Source organism: Terrapene carolina, unplaced genomic scaffold, assembly GCF_002925995.2.
Source record: "Terrapene carolina triunguis isolate 2854851 unplaced genomic scaffold, T_m_triunguis-2.0 Scaffold89, whole genome shotgun sequence".
NCBI lineage: Eukaryota > Metazoa > Chordata > Testudines > Emydidae > Terrapene > Terrapene triunguis.
In genome coordinates, this window is record NW_020664440.1 from 17,701,340 (window position 1) to 17,729,277 (window position 27,938).

Below are 27,938 nucleotides of genomic sequence, written 5' to 3' on the forward strand. Positions count from 1 at the left end.
TCAGTGGAAGAGGTAAGCCTAGAATTTATGATCTCCTGCCAACTATACCTAGGCTATAGGATATTTCAGGTGGGAATCTCTATCTCACACTCCCATCCTCACCACCATGGCCATCAAAGCTACTCCAAAGGGGGAAGGGGGCTGAGCAAGACACAGTACTGCCAACACTTGCAATTTTATCTCCCCTCTTGCGATACGTAGTATTTTGCGTAGTACCCCAGCTCCGGGAGTTATGTTGCCAACTCTCACAATTTTATCACCAGCCTTGAGGTATACAATGTTCTGCTTACAGCCCCAACTTGTGAAGACAATTGATTACAAGAGAATCTCAGCTCTCATTTAAATGAGAACAGTAAGTCCCCAGCCCTCAGGGTTGCAGAGAAAAGCATGAAAACGTGACTGGAGTGTACCCGAAAGGCTTGGAAACCAGAAAGCCACCACCCCTGCCCTTCCCCACTGTTAATTCTCATGATCGTTGGGGGGCTGGCAATACTGGAGATGGGGGTCTGACAATGCCACTTTCACAAGGATCACAGCCCCAAGGCTCCCCTTCTGTCCCTAGCCTGCCCCTGCTCATAGCCCAGGGGACTCCCCGCCCTCTCCCTTCCATCCCTGGCCCTGGTCTGCTGCAAGCCTCCCTCCTCCTCGATCCACGACTCGACGCTCGGCAGCGGCTCCTCGGCCGGGCCCCGCCCTGATATCCCGGATGAACCCGCCTCCCTCCCTCATCGCTGGCTCGGCGCTCGTCCTGCCCAGATCCCGGGCCTTGGCCCCTAGCGCAACCAGACGCGGCCGGGCCGCGGCTCCTTCAGTCCCGCGCGGTCGGGAGCCGCCAGCTGCCGCTGCCCCGCCTGGGAGCCGAGGTGAGACCCGCCCCGGGGTGGGCTCCGAGTCCCCCCAGCTCCCACCCGCCGGGCTGGGCTCCCTGTCAGGCGGGGCTGAGCCCCTGTCCGCACCCCGCTTGGGGCGCGCGCCTCTGCCCTGCGCCCCTTGTACCGCAGGGCGGGGGGCGTCCCCTCCGCGCTCACGGGAGTGGGCGGGGCCGAGTAACGGCGGCCGGGCCCAGAGCATTGGGGTAGGAGGGGAGCCCCCCCCCCCCCGCTGCAGGGGGGGGAGCTGGGGGCAGAGCCGGGGGGTGCTGACGTTGTTGCCGATGCTCGGCGGGGAGCGCCCCGGTGCCGGTGAATCAGATCCCGGTGAGTCAGGGCTGAACCAGGGCGGGGGCTGCAGGTCTCGCAGGCGGTCACCTGTTCCTGGCAGAGATCCCGTGGCGCCTTTCATGACAGGCAGGCTGCCCCAGTTTGGGTAGCTGCATGGCCGCTTTAAATTCCCCTCACACACCCAGTTCGGTGTAGCACTCCTCACTTCCTTTCGCAAACTGGGGCAGTGTTGCTCTGTGCTGTTGACCGCTCCACCCTAGAGGTGGCTGCATTTTAAGCCTGTTGTGGTGTTTGGGTGCGTACATTGTTCCGGGAATGAAAGGTGTTGTATACAAGTGAGACGATAGCTTTAAAGCAGCTTTCTCATGTATTAAGATGTGAATATCCGAGATAGGAGGTGATGAGAGCATTAGGAAGAAATAGGGTGACCAGATGTCCCGATTTTATAGGGACAGTCCCGATTTTTGGGTCTTTTTCTTATATAGGCTCTTATTATCCCCCACCCACTGTCCCGATTTTTCACACTTGCTGTCTGGTCACCCTAGGAAGAAATTCCAACAGCTGGGAGCTAACTAATGGCATAACAATATCTGGGACAAACCAATGTAATGTACAGGCGGGGACATAAACAGAAACTAAATTACACAATAGGAAGGAGTTAGAATCAGATAAAGAATAATAGATTAGCCCTTTCTTGAACACAATGAAGCAGGCCAGGAAGTTATACTACAAACACATGGTGGACCAGATCTGCCTCCTTTCTGGGAGCAGATCCTCAACCAGGCTCCCATTTAGGTGTACCTACCTTCCTGAACTATTCTCCCCAATAAAGATCCTTCACTGTCCTTCTCGGCTGTTTAGTACATTGTCTGGCTTGGTGTCACAGTTCAGGGCAACAGCAGCTGTATTTCCCCTCTGTGATCCAGCAAAAGTACCCCACTCTCAGGCTCCAAACCCCTGGCTGACACACCTTTTGGGTGGAGACATGTGTCTCTGTCCCTTCTCAGGGGGTATTTCAGTGCTGAACAGCCTCCTAAGTACATCCTAGGAAACCCACTTCACATCAATTGTCCCAAACGGTTCTTTACATTAGTCACTCTCCTAGAAAATTTACATACAATCATACAATAACACATAAATAATTGCATTTTTAATACAATGGATCCCAAAGATATTAAACTTAATTAAGGTTTAATTTAATTCATTACGGTGTATTCAGGAAATTGCCCTCTGTCACATTTGGTATTGCTAAAAATATTTACCAGAATGCTTTCAGCATCCCAAATATTCTGGGTCAGACTGGCCATGCTCACATATTTTATTTCCTTTAGCATTCCTTGTCATTCTTCATAGAAGTTTTCTTCCCAAGTGAAGGAGCTTATGAGAAACTTGTGTGTTACACCAAAGTATTGCCTGAAGGAAGGGTCCACTTTTCCCACCCACAAAATACTTGAGGGTCCTGTGCACTGTGTGATATGAAGAGGTGAAGTAGTGATTTCGTCCAGTGGTTCTCAACCAGAAGTATGTGTACCTCTGGGGGTACGCAGAGCTCTTCCAGGTGTACATCAACTCATTTAGATATTTGCTTAGCTTTACAATAAGCTACATAAAAAGCACTAGCGAAGTCAGGACAAACTAAAATTTCATATAGACAATGACTTGTTCATACTGCTCTATATACTATACACTGAAATGTAAGTACAATATTTATATTCCAATTGATTTTTTTATAATTATATGGTAAACACGAGAAAGTCAGCAATTTTTCATTAATAGTGTGTTGTGACACTTTCGTATTTTTACAAAAAAAGTTTGTAAGCAGGTAGTTTTTAAGCATGGTGAAACTTGTGGGTATGCAAGACAAATCAGAGTCCTGAAAGGGGTACAGTAGTCTGGAAAGGTTGAGAGCCACTGATTTAGTCCCTTCAGTCCTCTGTGGAGCAGTGTTCTAGGCTATAACTGGATTATTAAAAGATCAGACAGAGTTACTGAGTTAAACTGTTCATCCTGTTTAAAATTGCTCTGTGGATCTCTTTCAGAGTGTTGATTTGCACAAGCTACAAGGGACGATGGCACTTTCTCTTCATTAGCTCAGTTGTTTCATCAGACATAATGCTACTGAACAGCATATTGCTGTTCCACTGCTGCTAAGACTCGCGGGACAGCAGTATCCCACGAGTGAACAAAACACCATGGCATCAAACTACCCTCCTCCATTTGATGACCCTGTGGAAGTGAGAGAGGGTTTTCTGTGTCCACTGTGCCTGAAGGATCTGCAGTCTTTCTATCAGCTTCAGTCTCACTATGAAGAAGAACACTCAAGTGAGGACAGAGATGTCAAAGGACAACTCAGAAGTAAGAGTCATGACAGCAGCTTTAACTTCTGCTCTGTAAAATTCCATACAGTGAAAAATGTTTGTTGTACTACAGACTCCTAAAAGTGTCTCATCTATAAGTTTCACTTCACTAAAATATTGATTAAAATGAGTTAAGAGCGGGGTTGGTTTATGTGTAAATGGATTTAGGCCAAATAATAATTACTGTACAATTTCCAACAGAAAGCGTCAACAATGTTTTCTACCTTGGTTGCCTAACGTTAGGCACCTAAATAAGTGGCTTGATTTTCAGATGCCTAATTTTACACACCCAATTTAGAAAATGCTGGCTTTTCACTTTTGTGAGAGTTCTCAGTACATGGACGAGTTATAGTATTAGAATTAATAGCAGTTATCCTTGTAACTTCCACAGTCTATTTTTGACATTATGCCCAGGGATTTGTCAGCTGACTACGATGTGGATGCCTTGATCTTGTCAATTGCACCCCTTAATTGCTGGGTGCCTTGACTATATTTATACTAGATTTCTGTGCTGTTTAGATAATCATACTTTTCCATTTTTGTGATGATAGAAGATTGTTCTTAGCTTTTTGTTCATATACACTTTCATTTTATGTGTAGAGTAAAATGTGCAGAAACAGTCTTTTGAGTATTTTTCTGGAAAGTCGCTTAATTGTTTTTCCTTAATTTTGAATTTTTATAATTTTTAACTATAATTGACAGTGCTGCTTAAAAGGACACTTTGAGATTAAAAGCCATATATTCAAACAATCTTTTTTATTTAAAAACATTGCTTATGTTACTCTTAGACCATGTTAGATTATTAAAATTCAGTTTTATAAATCTAATTTACTTTTCACCACTTCCGCTGCTCATTTGCTTTTAGCCATTCACCCATTTTGGACAATTAGAGTAGACTGGTCAGTTTCGCTCTTGGGGGTTCTCCTGCACTAGCACAATGCTGTAGTATTGGAATTGCAAGTACCACACTGGAATATTTAAACCAAAACAACAATATTCTTTTCATTGGTTTAAGAAAAAGAGAACTTGTGTTAGGTTTTTCCTAACTGTTTTTTGTTTTTAAACTAAACACCTACATTTTGGGTTCTGCTACGTCAGTACTGTCCCTTTAATTGAAAATATAATAGTCTCACTTTTTCAAAATTTTCTTTAATTTGCATTTTTAAGGATGTTGTTTTTATCTGCCTTTTATAACTTTGTCATAGTTATTCATGTCAGGCCATATCCAGTAAAACTCACCCTAGCATAGAAAACAACAAAATTGCTTTTATATTAAGTGGGGGAGTAGTATTCAAACTTCACGTCAGAAATATTTCTAAGTGATTTCTTGCAGAGTTCAAAGTGTCCTAAATGCGGGTGGATAAGACGATCATTTATATATGCTTTTACATGGGCCTGTGTTAATGAACTATGTTTTTTTAAATTTAAACTCGTATTTGTTTTTATTGTGAGGGGAGATGAAGTGGGTGTGAAAGAGCCTTATCTCTGATAGTCATGAGGAACCCATACTTTTTCTTGTTTTTGTCCCACCCTCAAAGTCCCCAGGGTACCCCGCAGCTCCCAGCCAACGTGCTGAAGTCATGGAGGTCTCGGGAAGTCACAGATTCCATGGCTTCCGTGACCTCTGTGAGAAATTTTTTGCCTTACCTATGAGATCAAGAATGAGAGGGGAGATGGTTTGCACAGTAGAAAATGGATGCCATTATGACTAAAAGGAGAAGTGGTCCACGAGAAAAATCTCTAAACCAGATTGATATCCTCATTCGCATTGAGTAGTACCTTACTCCTCAGGTAGCCCTTTTGACTGAGTAAATTTTAATTGAGATGATGTGGGTAACTGATAACAGTGAGGAAAAGTACAGCAGGTTTCCAGTTTGCATGTATCCCATGACACATTAATATACATGTTAAACTTTTTATGACAAATGATAGAAAACTTATGTGATTGCATGGTACTATCTTTAGTAGATACTGTATGGCAACTATTGAAGTGCATTATAATGTCACTATTCACTTTTTACTTGTTATATATTATTTGTGTGACAGATTTGTATCCTACAATATTCTGTAGAAACTGCCAGATATTAGCTTGATAGTAAACAGATATTTTTAAACGTGGACTTTACTGGAAACTCACAGCACAAGAGACTGGAAAGCCTTTAACAAAGGCTTTGTAAAACAAATGTAACAAAGGCTATTTACGTAAGGTGGTGTAAATCAAGGCTGTTTCTGTAGGGTGGTGTAAATCAGTTATGCCGGTGGTGAAGCTACCAAACCTATGACCTGCAGGTTAAATCTGGTCAAAGAGAAACTAAGTTTCCCTCCCTTCGCAGACAAAGAAATAAATAGTGGCCGTAGAAGAGCTGCTGGTGGTGCTAACTCAGGCCCGTCTATGATCATGTTGAAACTGTTGAATGCTTTTTGCTAGCAGATATATTAAAGAACCAACACTGTTGAATTATCATATTCTAATCCTTTGACTCCATTTCCTTGAATAAAATAATCTTCACAGATTTCCCTCCCCACTGTTTGCATGTGCAGGTTTGGGTTGTCTCTCTATGAAGATATCAGAGTAGCAAAGACTAAGATGCTAATGTGATTGTACAGCACCTATCATGATGTTGTCCTGGTCTATGACTAGGGTTCCTAGGGCTTTGGTAATACAAAATAATTTAATATCCACTTTAGTGGTACTGACCTGCTTCCAGCATTTAAAAAGTGTCCCCTAGTGTACTGTTGTTTTAAAAGACCCATAAAGAGCCGTGATCCACTAAGGCAGGGGTTCTCAAACTTCATTGCACTGCAATCTCTTTGACAACAAAAATTACTACATGACCCCAGGAGGGCCTGAGCCCACCCAAGCACCATGGGGGGGGCAGACAAAGACTGAGCCCCACCACCCCAGGCAGGGGGGGTCAAAGCCCAAGAGCTTCAGCCCCAGGCAAGGGGCCTGTAACCTGAGCCTTGTCCCCGAGGGCTGAAGCCCTCAGGCTTAAGCTTCTGCCCTGTGTGGTGGGGCTCAGGCTTCGGCCCCAAGCCCCAGCAAGTCTAAGACAGCCCCGGTTACCCCATTAACTTGGGACTTCTTATAGAGCCTTTCACCTGAGGGTTTCAAACGTCTTTATAAACAGAATTAATAAACATTGATATTAGCCACATGTTGGCTCTGGCTGATGCTTAAATTATTCTCGATGACTTAATCAAGGGAAATAATCTTTATTTTGTATAATTTTTAAATTTCAAAAGTGGCCTGTCTCTAAGATGTGGAAGTGCAGATGTGTGGTTGTGCAGTTAGAATGAGCTACTCCCTGTGCCCTGCAAACAAAACAAAAACCAAAACTGCTAAAAACAAAACAACAAAACCCTTGGGGCTAAAATTCAAAACTGTACTTTCTTAGTTTTCTCTTTCACTTCATAGTTATCAAGTACTCTATCCAGAAAATGTCCTAGAATAGTTCATTTTCTTTTCTGAACAGTAATTGTGATAAACTGGAGACTGTCTCATCAATAAAATGTGAAACAGGGATTTTACTCTAATTTTAAGTGAAAGTATCAACATAACCCTAATTATAGAATTGCTACTAATGCACATCTGTAATATGCTCATAGTAATTGTTTTCTTATTTAATTGGTTGGACTAATGACTGTAGTTCTTCCTACAGCATAGGTGGTGGTTGGAAAGTTGAGGTTGGCTCCTGTCTATCGAGAGTTGTCATAAAAACAGTATAAACCCCTAGCAGCCGCCCTGATTTTTCTAGAGGAAAGTCTTGGGTGTCAGGACTTCTGGGCTATGTTCCTAACTCTGCAACTGACTCTGTGAACCTATGTGAAACTAATCCTCTGTGCCTCAATTTAACCATCTGTCAAATGGGGCTAATCATACCTGTGACCTCAGCCCACAGCTGTTGTGAGTCGTAATGTTTGTATAAAGTGCTTTGAGATCGTTGGAAGCAGGATGCTTTAGAAGAGCAAAAAATAATTATTGTTAACTGGTGGATAAATGTGACATTTGTTCTGTTTAAAACCGTATACGTGGGAGGGTCTGTAGCCAATTCACTGCAGATGTGAGCTGGTGCTTGTGAACAGTAACTTCCTCAGAACAGGCTGCTTACCTGCCCTCTAATAGCTGCTCAATGAATCAGACTTGTGTTATGTTTTTAAAATGTTCTCATATCTAGTACTTTGTCCGGTGTTTTAATTTGACAGATTGCTTGAAAAATAAGTCTTTGTCAGGGTACACTGTATTCCTGTGAGCTGCTGATAATTGGGAAGATGGTTTAACTGGCACATTAATATTCCCACCAGGTTGAGCCAAGTAAGAGAATTTGACCAATATTATCATAGTACTTACAGTGCTTTTCAACTTCAGAGCTCTTTGCATTCAGCTGATTAATTCTCATAACATCCCCGTGAGTCAGTAGCTAAGGGCTAGTCTACACTTACCGGTTAGTTCGACGGCTGTGGATCGAAGTTCCGAGTTCGATTTATCGCGTCTGCTCTGGACGCGATAAATCGAACCAGGAAGTGATCCCCGTCGACTGCGGTACTCCAGCTCAGCGAGAGGAGTACCGCGAAGTCGACGGGGAGCCTGCCTGCCGCGTGTGGACCGCGTCTGAACCGCGGTAAGGTCGAAGTAAGGTATGTCGAATTCAGCTACGTTATTCACGTAGCTGAATTTGCGTACCTTACTTCGATTTGGGGGGTAAGTGTAGACCAGCCCTAAGTATTCCCATATCTCTACAGAGGGGGAAGCCGAGACAGAATACTAAAATGCCTCGGCCAATATTTCAGGGGCAAGTGTGGCAATAGGGATGAAGACTCAGGAGTTTCAGTCTCCCAGTCCTTTGTTTGGCCCACTAGACCATGCCCCTCTCTCAGTAACACTCATCTCATGTGAGGTAGTCTGGTACAATGCATTCATATTTAAAATATGTTCACTATTACAACATTGCTAAATGTCTTCTTTTTACTTGTTTTGTGTGTGTGTGAAATACAAAGAATGTAACTAAGTACTGCAAAGCAATACCATTTATAAGCAAAATCCTCAAAAACAAAGGTACTGCACTAAAGATTGTTGTACATTCAAGGAGCTGCCTTTATAATGCTTAATGAAGAGGATAAGGCATTTGCTGATCATTGTTTTGTGGCTTTCCTTAGGGTGGGGTCGGTAAATTGACTTTGGACAGGGTTCCCTTTCTTGGAGATCAATCCTGTGAAGTGCTGAGTAACCTCAGCTCCCAGAGAAATTACTGGGAATTGAGAGGTGCTCAGCTCTTGCAGGGTGTGCACCACCCTGCAGGATTGGACCCCTGCAATAATGCATCAGTCAACGGTTCACTATTTTAGATTCATTTATTTGCATAATTTTCTGTCATAAAACACTGATGCTGGTGCTGAGCACCTGTAACTCAAGTTTGTCAACAGGAGATGTGAATGCTAAACATCTCCTTATGTCCAGCCTCACCACTGTCTGACATATGGATGGGGATGCTTTCTGGATCTATACACCAGGCCAGCTTATTTTTATGAAGGAGGAAAAATATTATTGTTTTAAAGGAAATTGGATTATGCTAAATGAGCAGATGAAGTTGATAGTGGCTTCAAATGACAAGTGTTCAGGGACTGACTGCTTAGTGTTTGATTTGTTTTTCAGATCTAGTCCAAAAGGCCAAAAAAGCAAAGAAGAAGCTATTGAAACGAGAAGGAGATGACCGAACTGATACTGGGGCTCAGGAGCGATACGAGTCTTTCAGCTATGGTGGAGTAGATCCATACATGTGGGAGCCCCAAGAACTGGGTAAGAAAACAGGAAAGCCATGTGTAGTAGGACAGATTTTCTGTTAACTTACACTCAGTACAATCCAATTGATTTCAGTGGAGTTGCACAGATTGTAAGTCTACATAGAATTTGGTCCACTATGTAGAGAGCTGATGCCTTGTGTATTGTTTTGTTATCTATACGCAGGCTCTTGCGTAACATTTTAGAAAATACATGTGTTACTTTATGTCCCTGAGCCACTAAGTATGGATTCAGGTTCTGATTTTCTCAATATTTCTGTATTGCTTGGGTTTGAGTTGGGGGGGCGTTGTTAGAAACAGGCCTGCTTGGCAAAGTTCAGGTCCATATCAAGACTTCTTTAAAGTTCAAGGGTGTCTTGTTTGTACTATCTACTTCTAATATCATTATTGGAGATTGCCTCTTACTCTGTATCCTGTTGTTATGGTTACAGTTTTCAGGGGCATTTTTGCTGTTGGGTCCTGGGATGAAATCTCACAGGACTGGTGGCAGACCTACACCTCTGGAACTCAGTCCCTTTGGTCTGCCAAAGCCTAAGTGGGTGAGCTTCATGGTGTATTGTATTGTTCAGTTAGGCTTTGAGTGTTTTACTCTTCAGCAGCAAGAGAGACCTATATTTTGTATGTGGTTATTGGCTTGCACTAGTATGAGGAGGTGAGGCGACAGATGCTGTTATATATTTTTAAATAAATATTTGTAGTGTAACCTCAGCATTGATTTCTTGCTCCATCAATTGTGTTGCAGGAAAAAAAGTCATTACTTCATGATTTCCATATATCTGAGAATAAAATATTAACCAGAAGAAACATCTTGAGCAGTGTTGAATTGCACTTTTCTTGAAGTGATTAAGCAGTTTTGATTTCTCTTATGTATTTGGCAGTGAGATTTTAAAATCCTTGAAGAGAAAAAAAGGAAATTAGAAATCTGAAAGAGGAATTGCAGTTGCATTTTTAATATCCGTTTGACAGCTTTAGTCCCAATTCCAGTGGTAGTCAGCAAATGAAAAGGAAGTAACTCTTACATTTAGTAAGCTGTTGTTGACTGGTAATTGAGGGATCAAGAGAGTAATAGGAAGAGGGTTTTTTTTTGTTGCTTTTGCTGTCTTAAAATAATGCTTGTAATTTTAGCTGTAGAAATAATGTGCTCTGTTTATCACTAAAGCCAGCCTGCAGATAAGAGGTTTAATCTACAATTGTATTCAAAGCAGTGCTGTTAAAATACAGGATTCCAATTGGTCTTTAAACTTCCATTTGAACCTGAGTAGCAAATAGTGAAAAGAGATTAAAGTTTCCTTTAAACTGACATTTACAAGGTCATGTGACTGAATCTGGAGACTTTCTTAATCTGTCTTTTCTGACCAGGTGCCATGAGGAGCCATCTTTCTGATTTCAAGAAACACCGAGCAGCTAGGATTGATCATTATGTTGTTGAAGTCAATAAATTAATAATCAGGTTAGAGAAGGTAAATTTGTTACTTCTTGATTATTCCTGTGAATGTATAGAAGACTTGATGTAAAATCTTGTTTGAGTCTGTAATGTGCACAATTTGTGTAATGCCCAAGTTGTTTCAGAAATGTTGGAGGTTTAACCATAAATATTTTGTCTCCCATACATTCTCCTTTTGGGCTCTCATTTTCTTGTGTGTCCTGTGCTTGGCCTGGTCCTGTACTTAAGAGCTCCATTTTCAATTTGAGTTAATGCCCCTATTCCATGTTGCCCCTTATACTTCGAAGAACTTCTACCTCTCAGTGGGCCAAGCACCATCCCTTTAGTATTTTCTTCTAGTTTTGCAGTGCTAAGCCTCTCCCTCATACTGTCTGCTTCATATTTTTGCACCGAATCTTTTATTATTTATATTCTATTGTGGACCCTGTCTTGTAGCTCTAGTTTACTTGTATCTTTTCGTAGATACAGTGCTGATGGGTGCTGTAGGAAAAATACGCAAGATATTGTAAGCAATCTGTTGTATTCATCGAAGTTAGTATGAGCTCCTCAGGTCAGGCACCTGGCTTACCTGTGTCATGTGCTGTTTACACCAGTGTTGCTGTAGAAATACTGGGAAAGTACAGGGAGGTTGCTGTAAAGGACAGATTACTTTTTCAGTACATAAGAGAATGCTGTCAAGGCTGAGAGGTCCAAGCTGTTAAAAATGCCATTCTTGAGGCCTGTAAATATTATCTTATGAGAAGCATGCAATTGACCTGATTAACTCCTCTGTGTGTCCTTTGCCAGCTTACGTCATTTGACAGAACAAATACAGAGTCAGCTAAAATAAGAGGTTGGTACAAGCTTACATCAAACTAACTTTGCTGATGTTTCACACCAGCTGATAAATGGATTTCATGGTGGTTCTAAGGTGAGGTGTTTTTTTGTGTGTGTTTCCCCATGAATAGCTATAGAGAAGTCTGTTGTGCCTTGGGTCAATGATCAGGATGTACCATTCTGCCCAGACTGTGGCAACAAGTTCAGCATTCGGAACAGACGTCACCACTGCCGCCTTTGTGGGTCTATCATGTGCAAGAAGTGTATGGAGCTTGTCAGCCTTCCGTTGGCGAGTGAGTACAGTGGGCAGATGTGAGTTACTCCTGTCGTCCTCTCTTTGAGAACACCAACTAAAGGGGTTCAGCTTTTTCCATCTGAGCTGCTTATGTCTGTTTTCATCAAAGGTTCCTGTCTATGATTCTCCAGTTGGTATACCCAGTTCCCAGGATTTCCCAGTGTGGTGCAGTTAAATTTCTTTAATACTGGCATTTTTCATTTCTGTAGCATCTTTTCAAGGAGCTCAAAGTGCTTTATAAACATTAATGAATTAAGCCTTACTGCAGGCTAGATAAGTATTAGACCCAGGTAAACAGAACTAGAATCCAGATCTCTTGGTTCCTAGCGATGTGCTCTGACAGCTACACCATGCCTTCTCCTAGCAGCTGTAGCACCTGGTAGCTTTGACTAAACAAGACAATTTGTTGCTGCAGCCCTTATATGCTGGTCTGCTAGCACTAATGACTATTTAAGAGAGCAGTGGGAAGAAGACAGATGGATAGTGCTATGAAGTGGTCAGCTATCAAGTCTGTAATGAGCCCACTAGCAGTACTGTGAGAAAAATACTATCCTCCCTTTTATGAATTAAATGGGGATTAGTTCACAAAATCACTTGATTAACATTGGTCTTGATCATACAGTCATTTTAATTTATTCTCCTCTGTCTTCAGGCACATGTCATATAGTTCCAGAGAGGCGCTGTGATGCCCCATAACTCTGGCTAATTATTAATATAAAAATAATCTTGGTAATTGTTAATTGTATATGCGAGTCTTACAACATAAGGTCCTCATCTATCTGATTAGCCGCTTGCTAATCTGATAAATTGCTTACAAAGGGGTGTAGGACGTCCCAATAGCTAGTTCCTGCCTCCCTAACAAGATGTTTTCCTCTCTGAAGTTTGTAGAACATGTGTGTCTATTTAGTCCCAATGAGAGACTGGAAATATTCATTCCCTTCTGCAGTGGTTCTCAAACTTGTACTGGTGACCCCTTTCACACAGCAAGCCTCTGAGTGTGACCCCCCCCCCCCCCATAGGTTAAAAACATTTTTTTAATATATTTAACACTATTATAAATGCTGGAGGTGAAGCGGGGTTTGGGGTGAAGGCTGACACCTTGTGACCCCCTGAGGGGTCATGACCCCAGTTTGAGAACCCCTGGCCTTCTGGGTATTACAGAATCATTTGTTTGTGTTTGTGGTTTTCAGGCAAACTGACCAGTGCCAGCAAAGAGGCCCTGGCCTCTCATACCAGTCCAAACTGCTCACCTAATAGTATCCATGGTTCCCGTCGTGGCAGCATTAGCAGTGTAAGCAGCGTGAGCTCAGTTCTGGATGAGAAGGACGATGACAGAATCCGCTGCTGTAGGCACTGTAAAGACACCCTACTCAAAAGAGAACAACAGATTGATGAGAAAGAATACACACCGGATATTGTGAAACTCTATGAGGTAAAATAAAACCTATTACTTGTTCAGGGTGGGTGTGGAGGATGGCATGGAACTATATGTAGGTAATGCTCACACTTGGTCCCTGCCTTAGCTCCCTCATCTGACTTCCTTTATCTGTGCACCATTTATTGTTCACCACTCCAGGAAAATGGAATACAGGATGGCGTTGTCTGTCCACTAGCTGGGATATAAATGTATGTAGGGCTGTGTAATAAATGGTTCCTTCTCCCTAGCCTGATGAAGAAGCATCTCACTTTGTGACCTGTTTTATCTCTAATCATCTGGAGACAATAGTTCTGAGGTGACTCCCAAATTCTGGTCTTCCTCAGCTGGGTTGCTTATAAAATGCATTTTAAAAGAAGTGTGTATATGCATATTTGTGTATCTGCACTACATTAATGGAGTGTACACAATCTATGCCTTTTGCTTTTAACCGTTCTTGTATGGGGGCTGGAGGACAGTTGGACAGGATGGCTCAGGAAATTAGTAATAGGCTATAACTGGAGCCTTTCACTTCTAGGTTATGGGTTCAAATACAATCCAAGCCAATAGTGACTGAAAGTCATAATCTGATGGCTCTTTGGTGGTGTCTGTGAAATGGATTGATGGGTTTTAGTTCAGTTCCCAGTGGCTAGATGTCAATATCACATATCAGAACATCATAGTTAGCACTAACTGGTCCTCTTGTCAACAATCTCAGCAGAGAGGCCAAGGACTGAAGAAGTCATGACGACAGATATACCCCCTCAGCCCTAGAAATGGTCTCTGAACTTGGTTCAGTGGTGGGGCAGTGTAGGGAAGCTTGCTGTGCTACTGCACATGCTGAATTTGTTGTGTGGATAAATAGAGGACCTCATTGTCCTAGGTAGTCAATTTGACAGCATTCATCAGCACTAAACTCTTACATGCATGCGCACATGCCCCAGATGAAAGGTTTATGCCATACAAATGTCTATTTTTTGTGTGTGAGGAGAGTATGTGTATAGCTAATATAGGAGAACTGCATTGTAATCTCTTGATTTTATTGATTGATTAAACAAGAAACTCCGACTTTGCATGGAGAAGGTTGACCAGAAGGCTCCGGAATACATAAAGATGGCAGAATCATTAAAGTAAGCCTGTGTGATTTTCTTGCATGTGTTTTTCCCCCTAAAAAGCTGTTTTTAATACAAAGTCTATAGTAATTAAAACTGGCAACCTGTTCTCTATTGAGATTTGAGGACAGCCAAATATTAGACACTGAGATTTCACTATAGTCATATATTAGACACAGCTCAGTGGCTGAAGCTAAGCTAGTAAATGTGAATGTCCTAAATTATTAAAGCATATCTTAGAGTTGACAGGTTTCATCTTTGGCTTAATTCTGGTAAGATTTCAGATGACAGTCTGAAATGTCTGAAGCTAAATATAAATATCTCATCTAGGTGGCCTGGAGAGATACTTTGGTATATCACGTCAATGTACAGTGTTTTAAACTGTTACGTTTGTGGAAATGAGGGGAGGATGTTAGGTAGAGGATTTGAATCAGTGAATGTTTATTATGCAGTATGAGTGAAATTCTGGCCCTATTTAAGTCAGTGGTCAAAATTTCATCTGAGAAGTCTGCATAATACTTTACAGACAAGTACAATAGACTCTATCCCAAAGGGCTTCGAATCTAGGCTAGCTGTGGCAAAGGAAGAGATCCTCTACTGTGTAAGAGGAGGTCTACACAGTGTATGGTAAGTAGTAGGACATGAGTTATTTCATTGAGTAACAAAGGCTTCAGGGAATGACAGTGCATTTTTTATTTACAAAGCATTGGGTCAGCATTGGAAATTGAGCTGAAAACAAACATTTTAAGTTGGGTTCTGAAGGAGGAGAAGGAAGCTGCATGGCAAATGGATTCAGGGAGACCATTCCAGTGAAGGGGCAAAGTGGGGTATTAAGTAGGGTTCCCCTTTCAGTTATTTGAACTCACGTTATCTGGTCTAGTATGTTCTCTTGAACTGCTCTGAAGACTTTGGAGGATCATTAGTGCAGATAACTGGGTGAGCATGTCAGGTTTTTGCTCCCAGATACAGTGCTGCTACATGGGAAGTCATCTTTTTTACTCTATTGTCTTTATCTTTGTGAAGAGCATTGAGATTCTCTGGGGAAGGCTGTATAGAACTACAAAGTGTGATGATTCCTCTCCCTACTTACTACTATAAAATTCCAAAAGCCAAATGAATTAATTTATCATACTAATAGGCACTTCCAGGAGCTCCTCTTGGGACATATTCTCTCATTCAGATTGACTTATTTTGTGTATCTGTTGTCATGCTTAGACTCCTCACAAGGCTATATTTATATTCTCTGGTGGCACATATTAAATGTAAAGTATAGGGTAAGACCTCACTAACTTGTGCTAATGACTGGGAGACCCATTTCGGATCCTAGATTTTTGCAAATTAGCGAATAAATTCACAAACTCTCTGACAAATCAAGGCTACCACATCGCTATGTGTGCTCAGTTTGTTTATTTTGGCAAGTATAGTTATGCTTTATTATTACATTATATGGCAATAGCACCCAAAATATTGTGGGCACTTTCCAAACAGAGTGATACAAATTTAATTATTTATACTAATATACAAATTAAACATTTAAGTCCAATTTTAAAAAATGAGAGTTTCAGCAATGAGATCTCACTACCACACTTTGCTATTACATCTGTACAGAAAATTGGTGCGAGACTGAATTTTTTAGGGTTGTGGATTAATGAAGTGAGATATGATACCACAGCACAGTCTGTAGTACTATGTCCATCACTAAATGAAATGTCAAATGTGTTGCAATGCCAGTTATTTTGAGATTCAGTTATTAAAAAAGGCATGTTAGCATTTTCATGCATCTTTCCAAAAAGCTATTTGCTTTTTTAATACAAGGTCTACAGGGAAGAAAATGGGCAGTATGTTGTTTGAGACTTCATTACAGCAAAATGTTAAGTACACAGCTTAATTGCTGAAGCTAAATGTAAATGTCCTGAATTACTAAAGTATATCTCAGAATTGACAGGGCTCATCCTTTCCTTGATTCTGGTGGGTTTTCAGATGCTTGTTTGAAATGTCTATGAGATTTGTGTTATGTTGGATCATTTGATATAAAATTAATTCAGAATAGTATAGTTTTTTTTTTTTTTTTTTTTTTTTTGCATAATGTGCAAGATATGAAAATGGGTGGTGGGACCCTTCATTCTTACAAATCCTTACTGATTATATTTTATTCAATAAATATAAAAAGCAAGATGCTAGGAAACTACAGTCTATTGATGTTTGTTGTTTCTTCATGCTGATTGATAATTGTCCTGATTTCTGACCAACTTAAGGAGAGGATAGCTTTGGTTTCACTGTTTTACTTTAAGTTAACAAAATAAACAAATATGCCATTAACTGTACGTACGTGTACACATGTGTACACACACACACACACACACAAACAATAAATTCACAAGACATTATGCCTAAAGATACAGGCAGAAGAAAAACTGCTGCAATTTAAAATATAGGTACTATACGTGAGTTCATAAAATCATATAGTAAACTCTTCTGTGAAACGTTAGCATTCACAAATTAACCATTGTCTTCCCTTTTGCAAATAAGAAATTTGTTTTCACTTATGAGTTTAACATAGAACATTCACCCTGAAATCTTATTGGCTGCAGTACACTTTTTATCTGACAGAAGAGATAAGAAATATTAAAAGACCTGCTGTTAATTTTTACTATTGCATAGATTGCTGGCAGGACATAACTTAGTGTAAATGTGGATGTGTTTTCTTTCTTTCTTAGCGCTGGGGAGACAACCTACAATCTTGAACATGCTAATGACCTGAGGGTGGAGGTGCAGAAAGTGTATGAGTTAATAGATGCTTTAAGGTAAGGAACAAACCACTGAGAGAGAGATTTCTGTAACTATTTAGTGGATGGGCTAAACTAGAGAGACAATGTCTGAAATTGAAATGTACTGTACTTAATTTAATCAAACATAGAAAAATGAAAAATCACCTCTTCTAATAGAGTTTGAGTGAGAATATGAAAAAACAAACCAAAAAAGCAATCATGCTAGGTCATGAATCCGCTATGCGCACAGCACCCCTGTCTACATAAAAGGATAGTCAACTTCATTCTCAATTTTTAAAAACAAGTTTAAATAGATAGTATTCCTGTCCTCCCTGTCAATATTTTGTAGTTTTACAGGCTCACTTGCTAATTTGTAAGAATATTTGTTTCCCCTCTTACTGTGTGAGATCGACTCACATGGGAAATTAACTATAGTGAAAGTGACTATACATAAAGTGCTGCCAAAGGCACAAATTAAGCAAATTGAACGATATTTTTCTGTAAACTTTTTCAGTAATATTAGGTATTACTTGTAGTAATTAGGGCTGTCGATCAATCGGAGTTAACTCGCGTGATTAACTAAAAAAAAATTAATCGCGATTTTAAAAAAAGTAATTGCAATTTTAATCGCACTGTTAAACATTAGAATACCAATTAAAATGTATTGAATATTTGTGGATGTTTTTCTGCATTTTCAAATATATTGATTTCAATTACAACACAGAATACAAAGTGTACAGTTTCAGAGTAGCAGCCGTGTTAGTCTGTATCCGCAAAAAGAACAGGAGTACTTGTGGCACCTTAGAGACTAACAAATTTATTAGAGCATAAGCTTTCGTGGGCTACAGCCCACTTCTTTGGATGCATATGCATATGCTGTAGCCCACGAAAGGTGCCACAAGTACTCCTGTTCTTAAAGTGTACAGTGCTCACTTAATCTTATTTTTATTACAAATATTTGCACTGTAAAAATGATAAAAGAAATATTATTTTTCAATTCACCTTAGACTCATAGACTTTAAGGTCAGAAGGGACCAATATGGTCATCTAGTCTGACCTCCCGCATGATGCAGGCCACAAAAGCTGACCCCCCCACTTTCCCTTAACTCAGCTGTTGAAGTCTCCAGATCGTGATCTAAAGACTTCAAGTCGGAGAGAATCTTCCAGCTTGTGACCCCTGCCCTATGCTGCGGAGGAAGGCGAAAAACCTCCAGGGCCTCTGCCAATCTACCCTGGAGGAAAATTCCTTCCCGACCCCAAATATGGCGATCAGTAGAACCCCGAGCATATAGGCAAGATTCTCTAGCCAGACCCTCATTTTACCAACGATGGCTGTTATTGCCTAATTGACTAAAATCACGTTATCCCATCAAACTATTCCCTCCATAAACTTATCTAGCCTAATCTTGAAGCCAGAGAGGTCTTTCGCCCCCACCGTTTCCCTCGGAAGGCTGTTCCAGAATTTCACCCCTCTGACGGTTAGAAACCTTCGTCTAATTTCAAGCCTAAATTTCCCCACGGCCAGTTTATATCCATTCGTTCTCGTGTCCACATTAGTACTGAGCTGAAATAATTCCTCTCCCTCCCTGGTATTTATCCCTTTGATATATTTAAAGAGAGCAATCCTATTCCCCCCTCAGCCTTCTTTTGGTTAGGCTAAACAAACCAAGCTCCTCGAGTCTCCTTTCATAGGAAAGGTTTTCCATTCCTCGGATCATCCTAGTGGCCCTTCTCTGTACCCGTTCCAGTTTGAGTTCATCCTTTTTAAACATAGGAGACCAGAACTGCACACAGTACTCCAAATGAGGTCTCACCAGCGCCTTGTATAACGGAAGCAGCACCTCCCTGTCCCTACTAGAAATACCTCGCCTTATGCATCCCAAGACCGCATTAGCTTTTTTCACAGCCACGTCGCATTGCCGACTCATAGTCATCCTGCGATCAACCAGGACTCCGAGGTCCTTCTCCTCCTCCGTCGCTTCCAACCTATGCGTCCCTAGCTTATAAATGAAATTCTTGTTAGTCATCCCTAAATGCATCACCTTACACTTCTCACTATTAAATCTCATCCTATTATTATTACTCCAATTTACAAGGTCATCCAAGTCTCCCTGCAGAATATCCCGATCCTTCTCTGAATTGGCAATACCTCCCAACTTTGTGTCATCCGCAAACTTTATCAGCCCACTCCTACATTCGGTTCCGAGGTCAGTAATGAATAGATTAAATAAAATCGGACCCAAAACCGAACCTTGAGGAACCCCACTGGTGACCTCCCTCCAACCTGACAGTTCACCTTTCAGTACTACCCGCTGCAGTCTCCCCTTTAACCAGTTCCTTATCCACCTCTGGATTTTCATATCGATCCCCATCTTTTCCAATTTAACCAATAATTCCGCATGCGGTACCGTATCAAACGCTTTACTAAAATCGAGATATATTAGATCCACCGCATTTCCTTTATCTAGAAGGTCTGTTACTTTCTCAAAGAAGGAGATCAGGTTGGTTTGGCACGACCTGCCTTTCGTAAACCCATGTTGTAATTTGTCCCAATTGCCATTCACCTCAAGGTCCTTAACTACTTTCTCCTTCAAAATTTTTTCCTTGTACAATACTGTAATGCAATCTCTTTTTACAGTGTAAGTGCAACTTACAAATGTAGATTTTGTTGTTGTTACATAACTGCACTCAAAAACAAAACAATGTAAAACTTTAGAGCCTACAAGTCCACTCAGTCCTACTTGTTCAGCCAATGACTAAGACAAACAAGTTTGTTTACATTTACAGGAGATAATGCTGCTGGCTTTATATATACGTCACCTGAAAGTGAGAACTGGGGTTTATATAGCACTTTTGTAGCCTGCATTGCAAGGTATTTATGTGCTAGATATGCTAAACATTCGTATGCCCCTTCATGCTTCGGCCACCATTCCAGAGGACATGCTTCCATGCTGCTGATGCTCGTTAAAAAAATAATGCGTTAGTTAAATTTGTGACTGAACTCCTTGGGGAAGAATAGTATGTCTCCTTCTGTTTTACCTGCATTCTGCCATATATTTCATGTTATAGCAGTCACGGATGATGACCAGCACATGTTGTTCGTTTTAAGAACACTTTCACTGCAGATTTGACAAAACGCAAAGAAGGTACCAATGTGAGATTTCTAAAGATAGTTATAGCACTCGACCCAAGGTTTAAGAATCTGAAGTGCCTTCAAGAATCTGAGAGGGACAAGGTGTGGAGCATGCTTTCAGAAGTCTTAAAAGAGAAACACTCCGATATGGAAACTACAGAACCTGAAGCACCAAAAAAGAAAATCAACCTTCTGCTGGTGGCATCTGACTCAGATGATGAAAGTGAACATGCGTTGTTCTTCACTGCTTTGGATCGTTATCGAGCAGAACCCCTCATTAGCATGGACGCATGTCTTCTAGAATGGTGGTTGAAGCATGAAGGGACATATGAATCTTTAGCGCATCTGGCATGTAAATATCTTGTGACGCCAGCTACAACGGTGCCATGTGAACACCTGTTCTCACTTTCAGGTGACATTGTAAACAAGAAGTGGGCAGCGTTATCTCCTGCAAATGTAAACGAACTTGTTTGTCTGAGTGACTGAACAAGAAGTAGGACTGAGTGGACTTGTAGGCTCTAAAGTTTTACATTGTTTTATTTTTGAATGCAGTTATTTTTTTGTACATAAGTCTACATTTGTAAGTTCAACTTTCATAATAAAAAGAACGAGGAGTACTTGTGGCATCTTAGAGACTAACAAATTTATTTGAGCATAAGCTTTCGTGGGCTAAAACTCCACTTCATGGATGCATGCAGTGGAAAATACAGTAGGAAGATATATATATATACACAGAGGACATGAAAAAATGGGTGTTGCCATATTAACTATAACTGTATTTTCCACTGCATGCATCTGATGAAGTGGGTTTTAGCCCACGAAAGCTTATGCTCAAATTTGTTAGTCTCTATGGTGCCACAAGTACTCCTCGTTCTTTTTGCTGATACAGACGAACACGGCTACCACTCTGAAACCTTTCATGATAAAGAGATTCTATTACAGTACTTGCATGAGATGAATTGAAAAATACTATTTCCTTTGTTTTTTATAGCACAAATATTTGTAATCAAAAATAAATATAAAGTGAAATTTGAAAATGTGGGGAAAAAATCCTAAAATATTTAAATAAATGCTATTGTATTATTGTTTAACAGTGTGATTAATTTTTTTAACTGCTTGACAGCCCTAATAGTAATATACACCTCTACCTCGATATAACGCTGTCCTTGGGAGCCAAAAAATCTTACTGGGTTATAGGTGAAACCGCGTTATATTGAACTTTCTTTGATCTGCCGGAGTGCACAGCCCCACCCCCCTGGAGCACTGCTTTACCGCGTTATATCCGAATTCGTGTTATATTGGGTAGCGTTATATCGAAGTAGAGGTGTATTAAGAAAAATCATGCTTCTGTCTGAATGTAGATTGACAGTTTCTCTCTCTAACACCTGGATCTTGTTTTGAATTTTTCTTACTCCGGGGCCTTATTTTTTTGTACTAATTCACTGTATGCGTATTCTGATTCAGTAAGAAGATTTTGACTCTAGGCTTGAATGAAGAGCCTCAACCTCATCCCAAAACTCTACAACTTCAGAGAATGATTAGATACTCAGCTACCCTTTTTGTACAGGTAAACAAAGCATGAGTTGCACATATGTGAATCTTCTGCTGTGTTCTCTTCAAAAGCAAAAATTGGAACCATGACTAGACTCAAATTACTTATTGGAGAAGAATAACTTTTCAGGCTATTTAAATGGTGAATATCCTGCAGTCTGACCTGATGAGCCTTTTAAGGCTTTCCCTTGGCATGAAGATAACTTGTATTGGAGACCTAGTACTGTACACTTGTGCGACATGTTTAAATGCCCTTCTTGAAATGACAGCATATTTTGCACATCTAGTTTCACCGATTGTTGCTTATTAATATTTTAAGTACAAATACAAAATAAAACAAGTTTTCTATATAAGCTAAACTTTTCATTAATTCTGAGGAGATATTAGACTAAAATGTGTGCTCCAGAGACTGATTATTTCAGAATAGTGTATATTCTTACCTAGATGTGCTTTCATTATTTTCCTGAGCATTAAATTGCTGCAGAGAAACTTTTTTTTTTTCTGTTGAGCATTGGTTTGTGGTATAGAAAAGTTGAGAAACTGGATCTCAGTAAGGCACTAGATCACCTTACTCTTTTAATTGAGTTTCTGTTTTTGAGTAGGCTAAAATCCTGCAGTTTGTTAGCAGTATTATTTTACTATTTATACTCTTCTCTAGGAAAAATTGTTGGGTCTGATGTCCCTGCCAACCAAAGACAAGTATGAAGAACTGAAAGAGAAAAGAAAACAAGAGATGGATAGAAAACTGCACATGGAAAGACAGGTGAAGATGTGGAACTAGCTTTAGCTGCGTTAGGGCCTATTCCTGCAGTCACTCACGTGTATGTAGTTACTCATTTAGTACTCCATTGTGCCTCCATGTACGTGAGTAACTGTTTGCAGCACTGGCCTTTGTGTCTCATTTAGCCTGACAGAAACTGGCCCATTTCTATATGGATCCCTGTGGAATGAGGTTGTGGTATTCCCTGGAGGGAGACAGGGCATGTCTTGTGAGGAGAAAGGAGTCATTAGCAAAAAGAGGGCTGGGTTGGGTATGTCTTGGGGTAGGAGTAGAGGGAGGAATGAGAATCCTTTTCTTCAATTCAGTGCATTTCCCTGAGGGAGGACACATTTGCCGTCTGTTCTAAGATTTAATGTATATTGTTATAAGATTTCTGTAGGTTTCATTATATTTATGACCCCTTTAAATTAATACTGTGTGATATTCCATTACAAGAGCGTCTGTTAGAGACAGGCTTGGTCAGTTTAATACCCAAATCAAATTAGGATTGCTCTTTGCACAGTCTCATCAGGCACCTTTTTCAGTAAGTGCACACAATCTTCAGTGAAGAGGATGACAGTTATATACTTTATATATAACACTACTACTAGTGTAGTGCAGGAGAGGGTTTATGTAGGCAGCTCTGGTGGGATTTGAGTTGATTTGTGAAACTACTAATAAACTCAAGGAAAAAACCATCCAGTTATTGTTAGGAACTCAGGCATCTTTTGAAGTGTGGTGATTGCTTCTCTCTGGGATATGCTCATGTTGTGAGTGTGGGTGGGCACATCGTTGTATGATTCAGAAGTATCTCCATGTAATTGGCCTTCTGAACTCATTGCAAATACCTCATATAACTGAACTATGGGTTGTTTTTAAGGATAGTAAGAGGTATTTTAACCCCCTGTACTAACAGGCTGTCACTGTTTGAGGAACAGTGTATTCTGTATAATACAAATACTGCCCCAGGCATAACTACAGGACAGAAGATTTGTAGCAACCGGATCTTAGTTTTTGGGTGGAAATTAATATGTGTAGATTTTAAATTGTGGCTCTGAGTCTTGTCTTGTTTGATCAACACAGAACACAAGGGTGACACTAAGACAAGCCACTTCACATTAATATCTTATTTAAGCCCTATATATTCCTCCTGTTGTAGTAGAAATGAGTAAAATCTGTTATGTTGCTCCTATAATCTAAATAATCTGAGTCACAAAACAAAATAGTGCAGTAATCCTTCCTTTTTGAGAGACTTGTGCATATTGCCCAATTCTGAAATGGACACTGTCAACTTTTTAAAATTACTTTAAAAAAATTTCATTTCTGACGGAACAACCTTCGAATAGTGCACACTGAATTTTTTAAAATAGGGTTTTCTTGCTCCTTTGATGTTTGAGTTTTTTCAGCAAAGGGAAAACTGACTTGATACAAATGCTGTCAACTGCACAAAATAACCAAAAAAGTGACTAACTCTTTTCAGTTATAATATTCTCAGGTGTTGGAACCATATAGGTACAAAAATTTCAGGCAAAAATGGGAGTTTAAGCTGATGGGTCTCCTTTTAAATCTTGTCTCTGCTAGGCAACACTTGAAACGCAGAGAAGACTGGAGGAAAAGCAGAAAGATTTGGTTTCCCGATCCACAGCTGCACCCAATGGTGAGGTTCCTTATCCAAAAAGAGGCACAGTAAAGAAATCTGAAGGTTGGTTACCTACATCCAGCTTACCTCGCCAAAGGGAAATAGCCGACCCACTTCTTCAGCAGATTGACAATATTACATCCTTTATTAAGCAAGCAAAGGCAGCGAATCGGTTAGATGAGGTCCGTATGTTGCAAGAGAACCTGCGACAGCTTCAAGATGAATACGATCAGCAGCAGACTCTGAAAGCTATTGAGCTTTCTAAAAGACAGGCAGAGGAGGAAGAGATGCAGAGGGAGCAGCTTCAGGTCCTTCGTGAGAAGGAGTGGGAAAGGGAGCAACACAAAGCAATGTCTCAACACTCAAGGACACGTTCTCTAGACTTCAGAGAAGTGAAGCAGCACCAGCATGAATCTGGAAAAGAAAACCTGAACCAGATAGCACAGTCTTTGGACTTAGATACCACTCAGATCAAAAGCAGCCCAAGTTCTAAAACACCGTCTCCAGATGCTGTCCAGAAACAGGTACCTAAAGAGAATTCAGTCTTCCCAATCAAACCCAGAGAAGGCCCACAGTACATCAGGGAGACAGATCAAAATCAGACACTATTACTAAACCCTTTTGAAGATGAGGCAGATACTAGTCAAGTAGAAGAAGACCCTGCTAACACATTGGCTAGAGACAGTTCTCAGGTGGTGTCTTTGCCCACCAAAGCCCTGCACAGCGATAAAAAAGAATATAATCCATTTGAAGATGATGAGGAAGATCAGCAAACAAATGGGGCAACTGTTTATGCTCCAAATCCCTTTGAAGATAATGGAAATCCATTTCAAAAGTCTGTGAATGATCAGAATTCTGGTAATCCATTTGAAGGGTTGTCTTCTACCAATCCCTTTGAAGTTGATGATAATGAAATCTCAGGAGAGGACATTATAGAAGAAGAACTCCTTCTCCAACAGATTGATAATATCAAGGCTTATATTTTTGATGCCAAACACAGCGGACGGATGGATGAGGTGGAGGTACTGACAGAGAACTTAAAAGAACTTAAGCGCACATTAGCAAAGCAGAAAGAGAAATCCAAGTGCTGAAGCAATAATATGTCCACATAAAAATAACTTTATAGTCCACTGTTAATGCTGGAGGATGGAGCAGATTGGATTTAAAAATAAGGAGCACAGGTTACAAGAGGGAATGATGAGAAGAATCTTGAATTTTGTGCTATGCACTTTCATTTAGGTGTTTCCACTACTATTCGGATTTGGAGAATAAAACTGAATATTCTAATACTATTATATTATTCTCAAACATGTTTAATAATACAAACTTTAAATAATATGAACTTTGTCACAACAACATTTTTAAATTGTTGATTATCATCACATGCTTATTTCTGGGCAAAATGGGAAAGTGCTAATAGGGAATAGATGATTCAGAAATATCTGTGATGATGCAGACATCAGTCTGCCATCTTTCCTTCTTCCTTTGGTTTTGTTGCAATATTATAGGTCAGCCTTTAAAACTGGAATTCCATTAATAAGTGACCAACATTATCTTCTAAAATTTTTGTGCATCAGATGTTTCCCCTGAAAATGACTTAGTGCAAGTTGTTATAGGCTAGTTCAACGGCCTTATTGTGCTACAAGAAAGTGCTGTTAAAAAGCAGGCTGCTATGATTCTTTGAGCTGCAGAATATAAAAGCTACAGATCAATTTGTGCAATGCAAATATGTAAAGGGATTTAAAAACAAATTTGATAACTGATCTCATAGGTGTTCGGGAATTTTTTGTAATAAAAAAGCCTTGCATGCTGCCATTTCATTTCCCTATACATTTTTTTTTTTAAGCTGCCGCCATTGCACTGGCCATAAATTGCAGAATAAAAGTAGAGGGGTCTGAGCTGTGTTCAGAGGTGAATTGTTTTTATAAAAATAAACATCTAACTCCCTCTTTCCAGGACGAAAGTGGCAGTACCACTGCAAAATCAAATGTTAGGGAAAACCATCCAATTTCGAATTCCTTTTTTGGAACCTGCACATTCCTTTGTAAACTCTGGGTGACAGAATGATCATGTGTGTGTTATTTGTGAGACTGGAACCCTGTTTACATAGCACTTAGGGAACAGAAATTTTGTTTGCAATGGAAAAGCTGAAAAGCCACTAAACTGGAATTTTGTGAAAAAGTTGAAGGACAAAGTTTGTGGCTGTATAATGCCCTTCAGTACTTCACTTTACTAATTGTCACTTCCTTTAAAAGATCGTGAATCTACATCAATGAATCAAACTTGATTGCCTTACATAAAATAAGGTTGGATGTGTTTTAAGTTTCAAGTATGAGCCTTTGTTAGGATCCACATGAATGAAGGCCATCACTTTTGAAGTGTGAGTGCCCAAAGTTGGTCACCTAAATCTTGATTTGGGTACCAGAATTTGCTTCAATGGGAGATGCATGTGCCTGCATCTCTGAAAAATCAAGCCCCTCTTGTTTTCTAAATCTAGATTTAGGTGCTTAGCTTTAGGCACCCATGTTTGAAAGTTTTGGCCTAACAGTGTGTATAATTTTAGATGAAATCGAGCAAATGGTTAAAACAGACCATGCTAGCACTAGCATGCAAATGTTATTGATCAGTGAATATGAAAATGCAAACTCTTATGTGACAGAACAATGTCTGTAGTTTTGCCTAAATAAGTTACTTATGCCTTTTTTAAATCTCAAGAGGCATAAGTAACGTTACTGCCTGAAAGTCAAAAGTAGGCTCTTTAAGCTTCGTTTCATTCTGAGTAAAAGGACAGGGAGTAATGCATACCTTCCCATAAATATATAACATTTCCTTTAGTGACTTTAAATAGTAACTGATTAGATAAATCAGTTGTGATTTAAAGCAGTCACACGTGGAAGGTCCTGTTTCCTTTTTAAATGGCTAGTAGCACCCAGAGCTTGCTGCTGCAAACTAAGCATTTACTGGTTGTATTATTTAAAAGAAGATCCTTGAATATTAATGCCATAAGACTCTCTCTAATCAGAGCTCATCGAGCCCTTTACCTGTGCTGTCCACTGGGTAAAATCCACCGGGACTAATGGTCTTGCAGAAATATCAGGAACCTCAGGTTGTGAGGAAGTGTATCATGGCACCTCTTGAAAAATGCACTACAAGGGGTGCTAGCACCAGATTAATTAAGGCAGGTGAGATGCATGTCCCTGTAGCTCTGAGATTAGTCAAGACATGGAACTGTTTACATTTTAAAAGCATAACAATTTAGCAGTTATTCATTTAAGGCAAAACTGTTTCCTGTACCAAACCAGAACTGGCTCCTCGGTTGCAATCCAAAATTTATTTTGCTCTCAATATAAGAATAAAAAATGGTTCAGTGGCTTCAGCGTTTTACATTGGGAGGCGAGGGGAGAAAGTGTGTTCCTTTGTTGCAAATATCCTGCATTGTTTGTGTTTTACAGTCTAATACACTAAAGTATATGTATTGTACATGTAACCATGTATTTTTACAAGCAGATAAGATGCTAGTGTACCTCATGAGCTCAATCAATGTTAAATGTGATAGACTAGAACTCTTGACAGTAAAGGTGATCTCCAAAGTGAAAACCTTATATCTGCGGTGGAGATTACATTATAAAGCAGAATGAAGACATCCTATTGTCAAATAACTAGCATTGACATTTGTTAATAAACTTGCAT

General features: G+C 40.2%; 1 protein-coding gene across 2 annotated transcripts; it reads left to right on the top strand.

Moving 5' to 3' along the window:
- The first annotated feature begins 757 nt into the window (after positions 1-757).
- Positions 758-27,850, top strand: RBSN (rabenosyn, RAB effector). 2 transcript variants are annotated; one of them, XM_026650396.2, is made up of 12 exons: positions 758-863; positions 3,200-3,515; positions 9,171-9,314; positions 10,676-10,776; positions 11,547-11,592; positions 11,708-11,869; positions 13,062-13,303; positions 14,345-14,415; positions 17,115-17,201; positions 21,763-21,865; positions 22,508-22,612; positions 24,191-27,850. In XM_026650396.2, the coding sequence occupies exons 2-12, from the start codon at positions 3,353-3,355 to the stop codon at positions 25,337-25,339; spliced, it is 2,373 nt and encodes a 790-aa protein (XP_026506181.1). In that variant the 5' UTR covers positions 758-863; positions 3,200-3,352; the 3' UTR covers positions 25,340-27,850. The 2 variants fall into 2 exon arrangements, with proteins under 2 accessions (XP_026506181.1, XP_026506182.1); XM_026650397.2 differs by lacking the exons at positions 758-863; positions 3,200-3,515 and adding an exon at positions 7,747-7,832.
- The last annotated feature ends 88 nt before the right edge of the window (positions 27,851-27,938 follow it).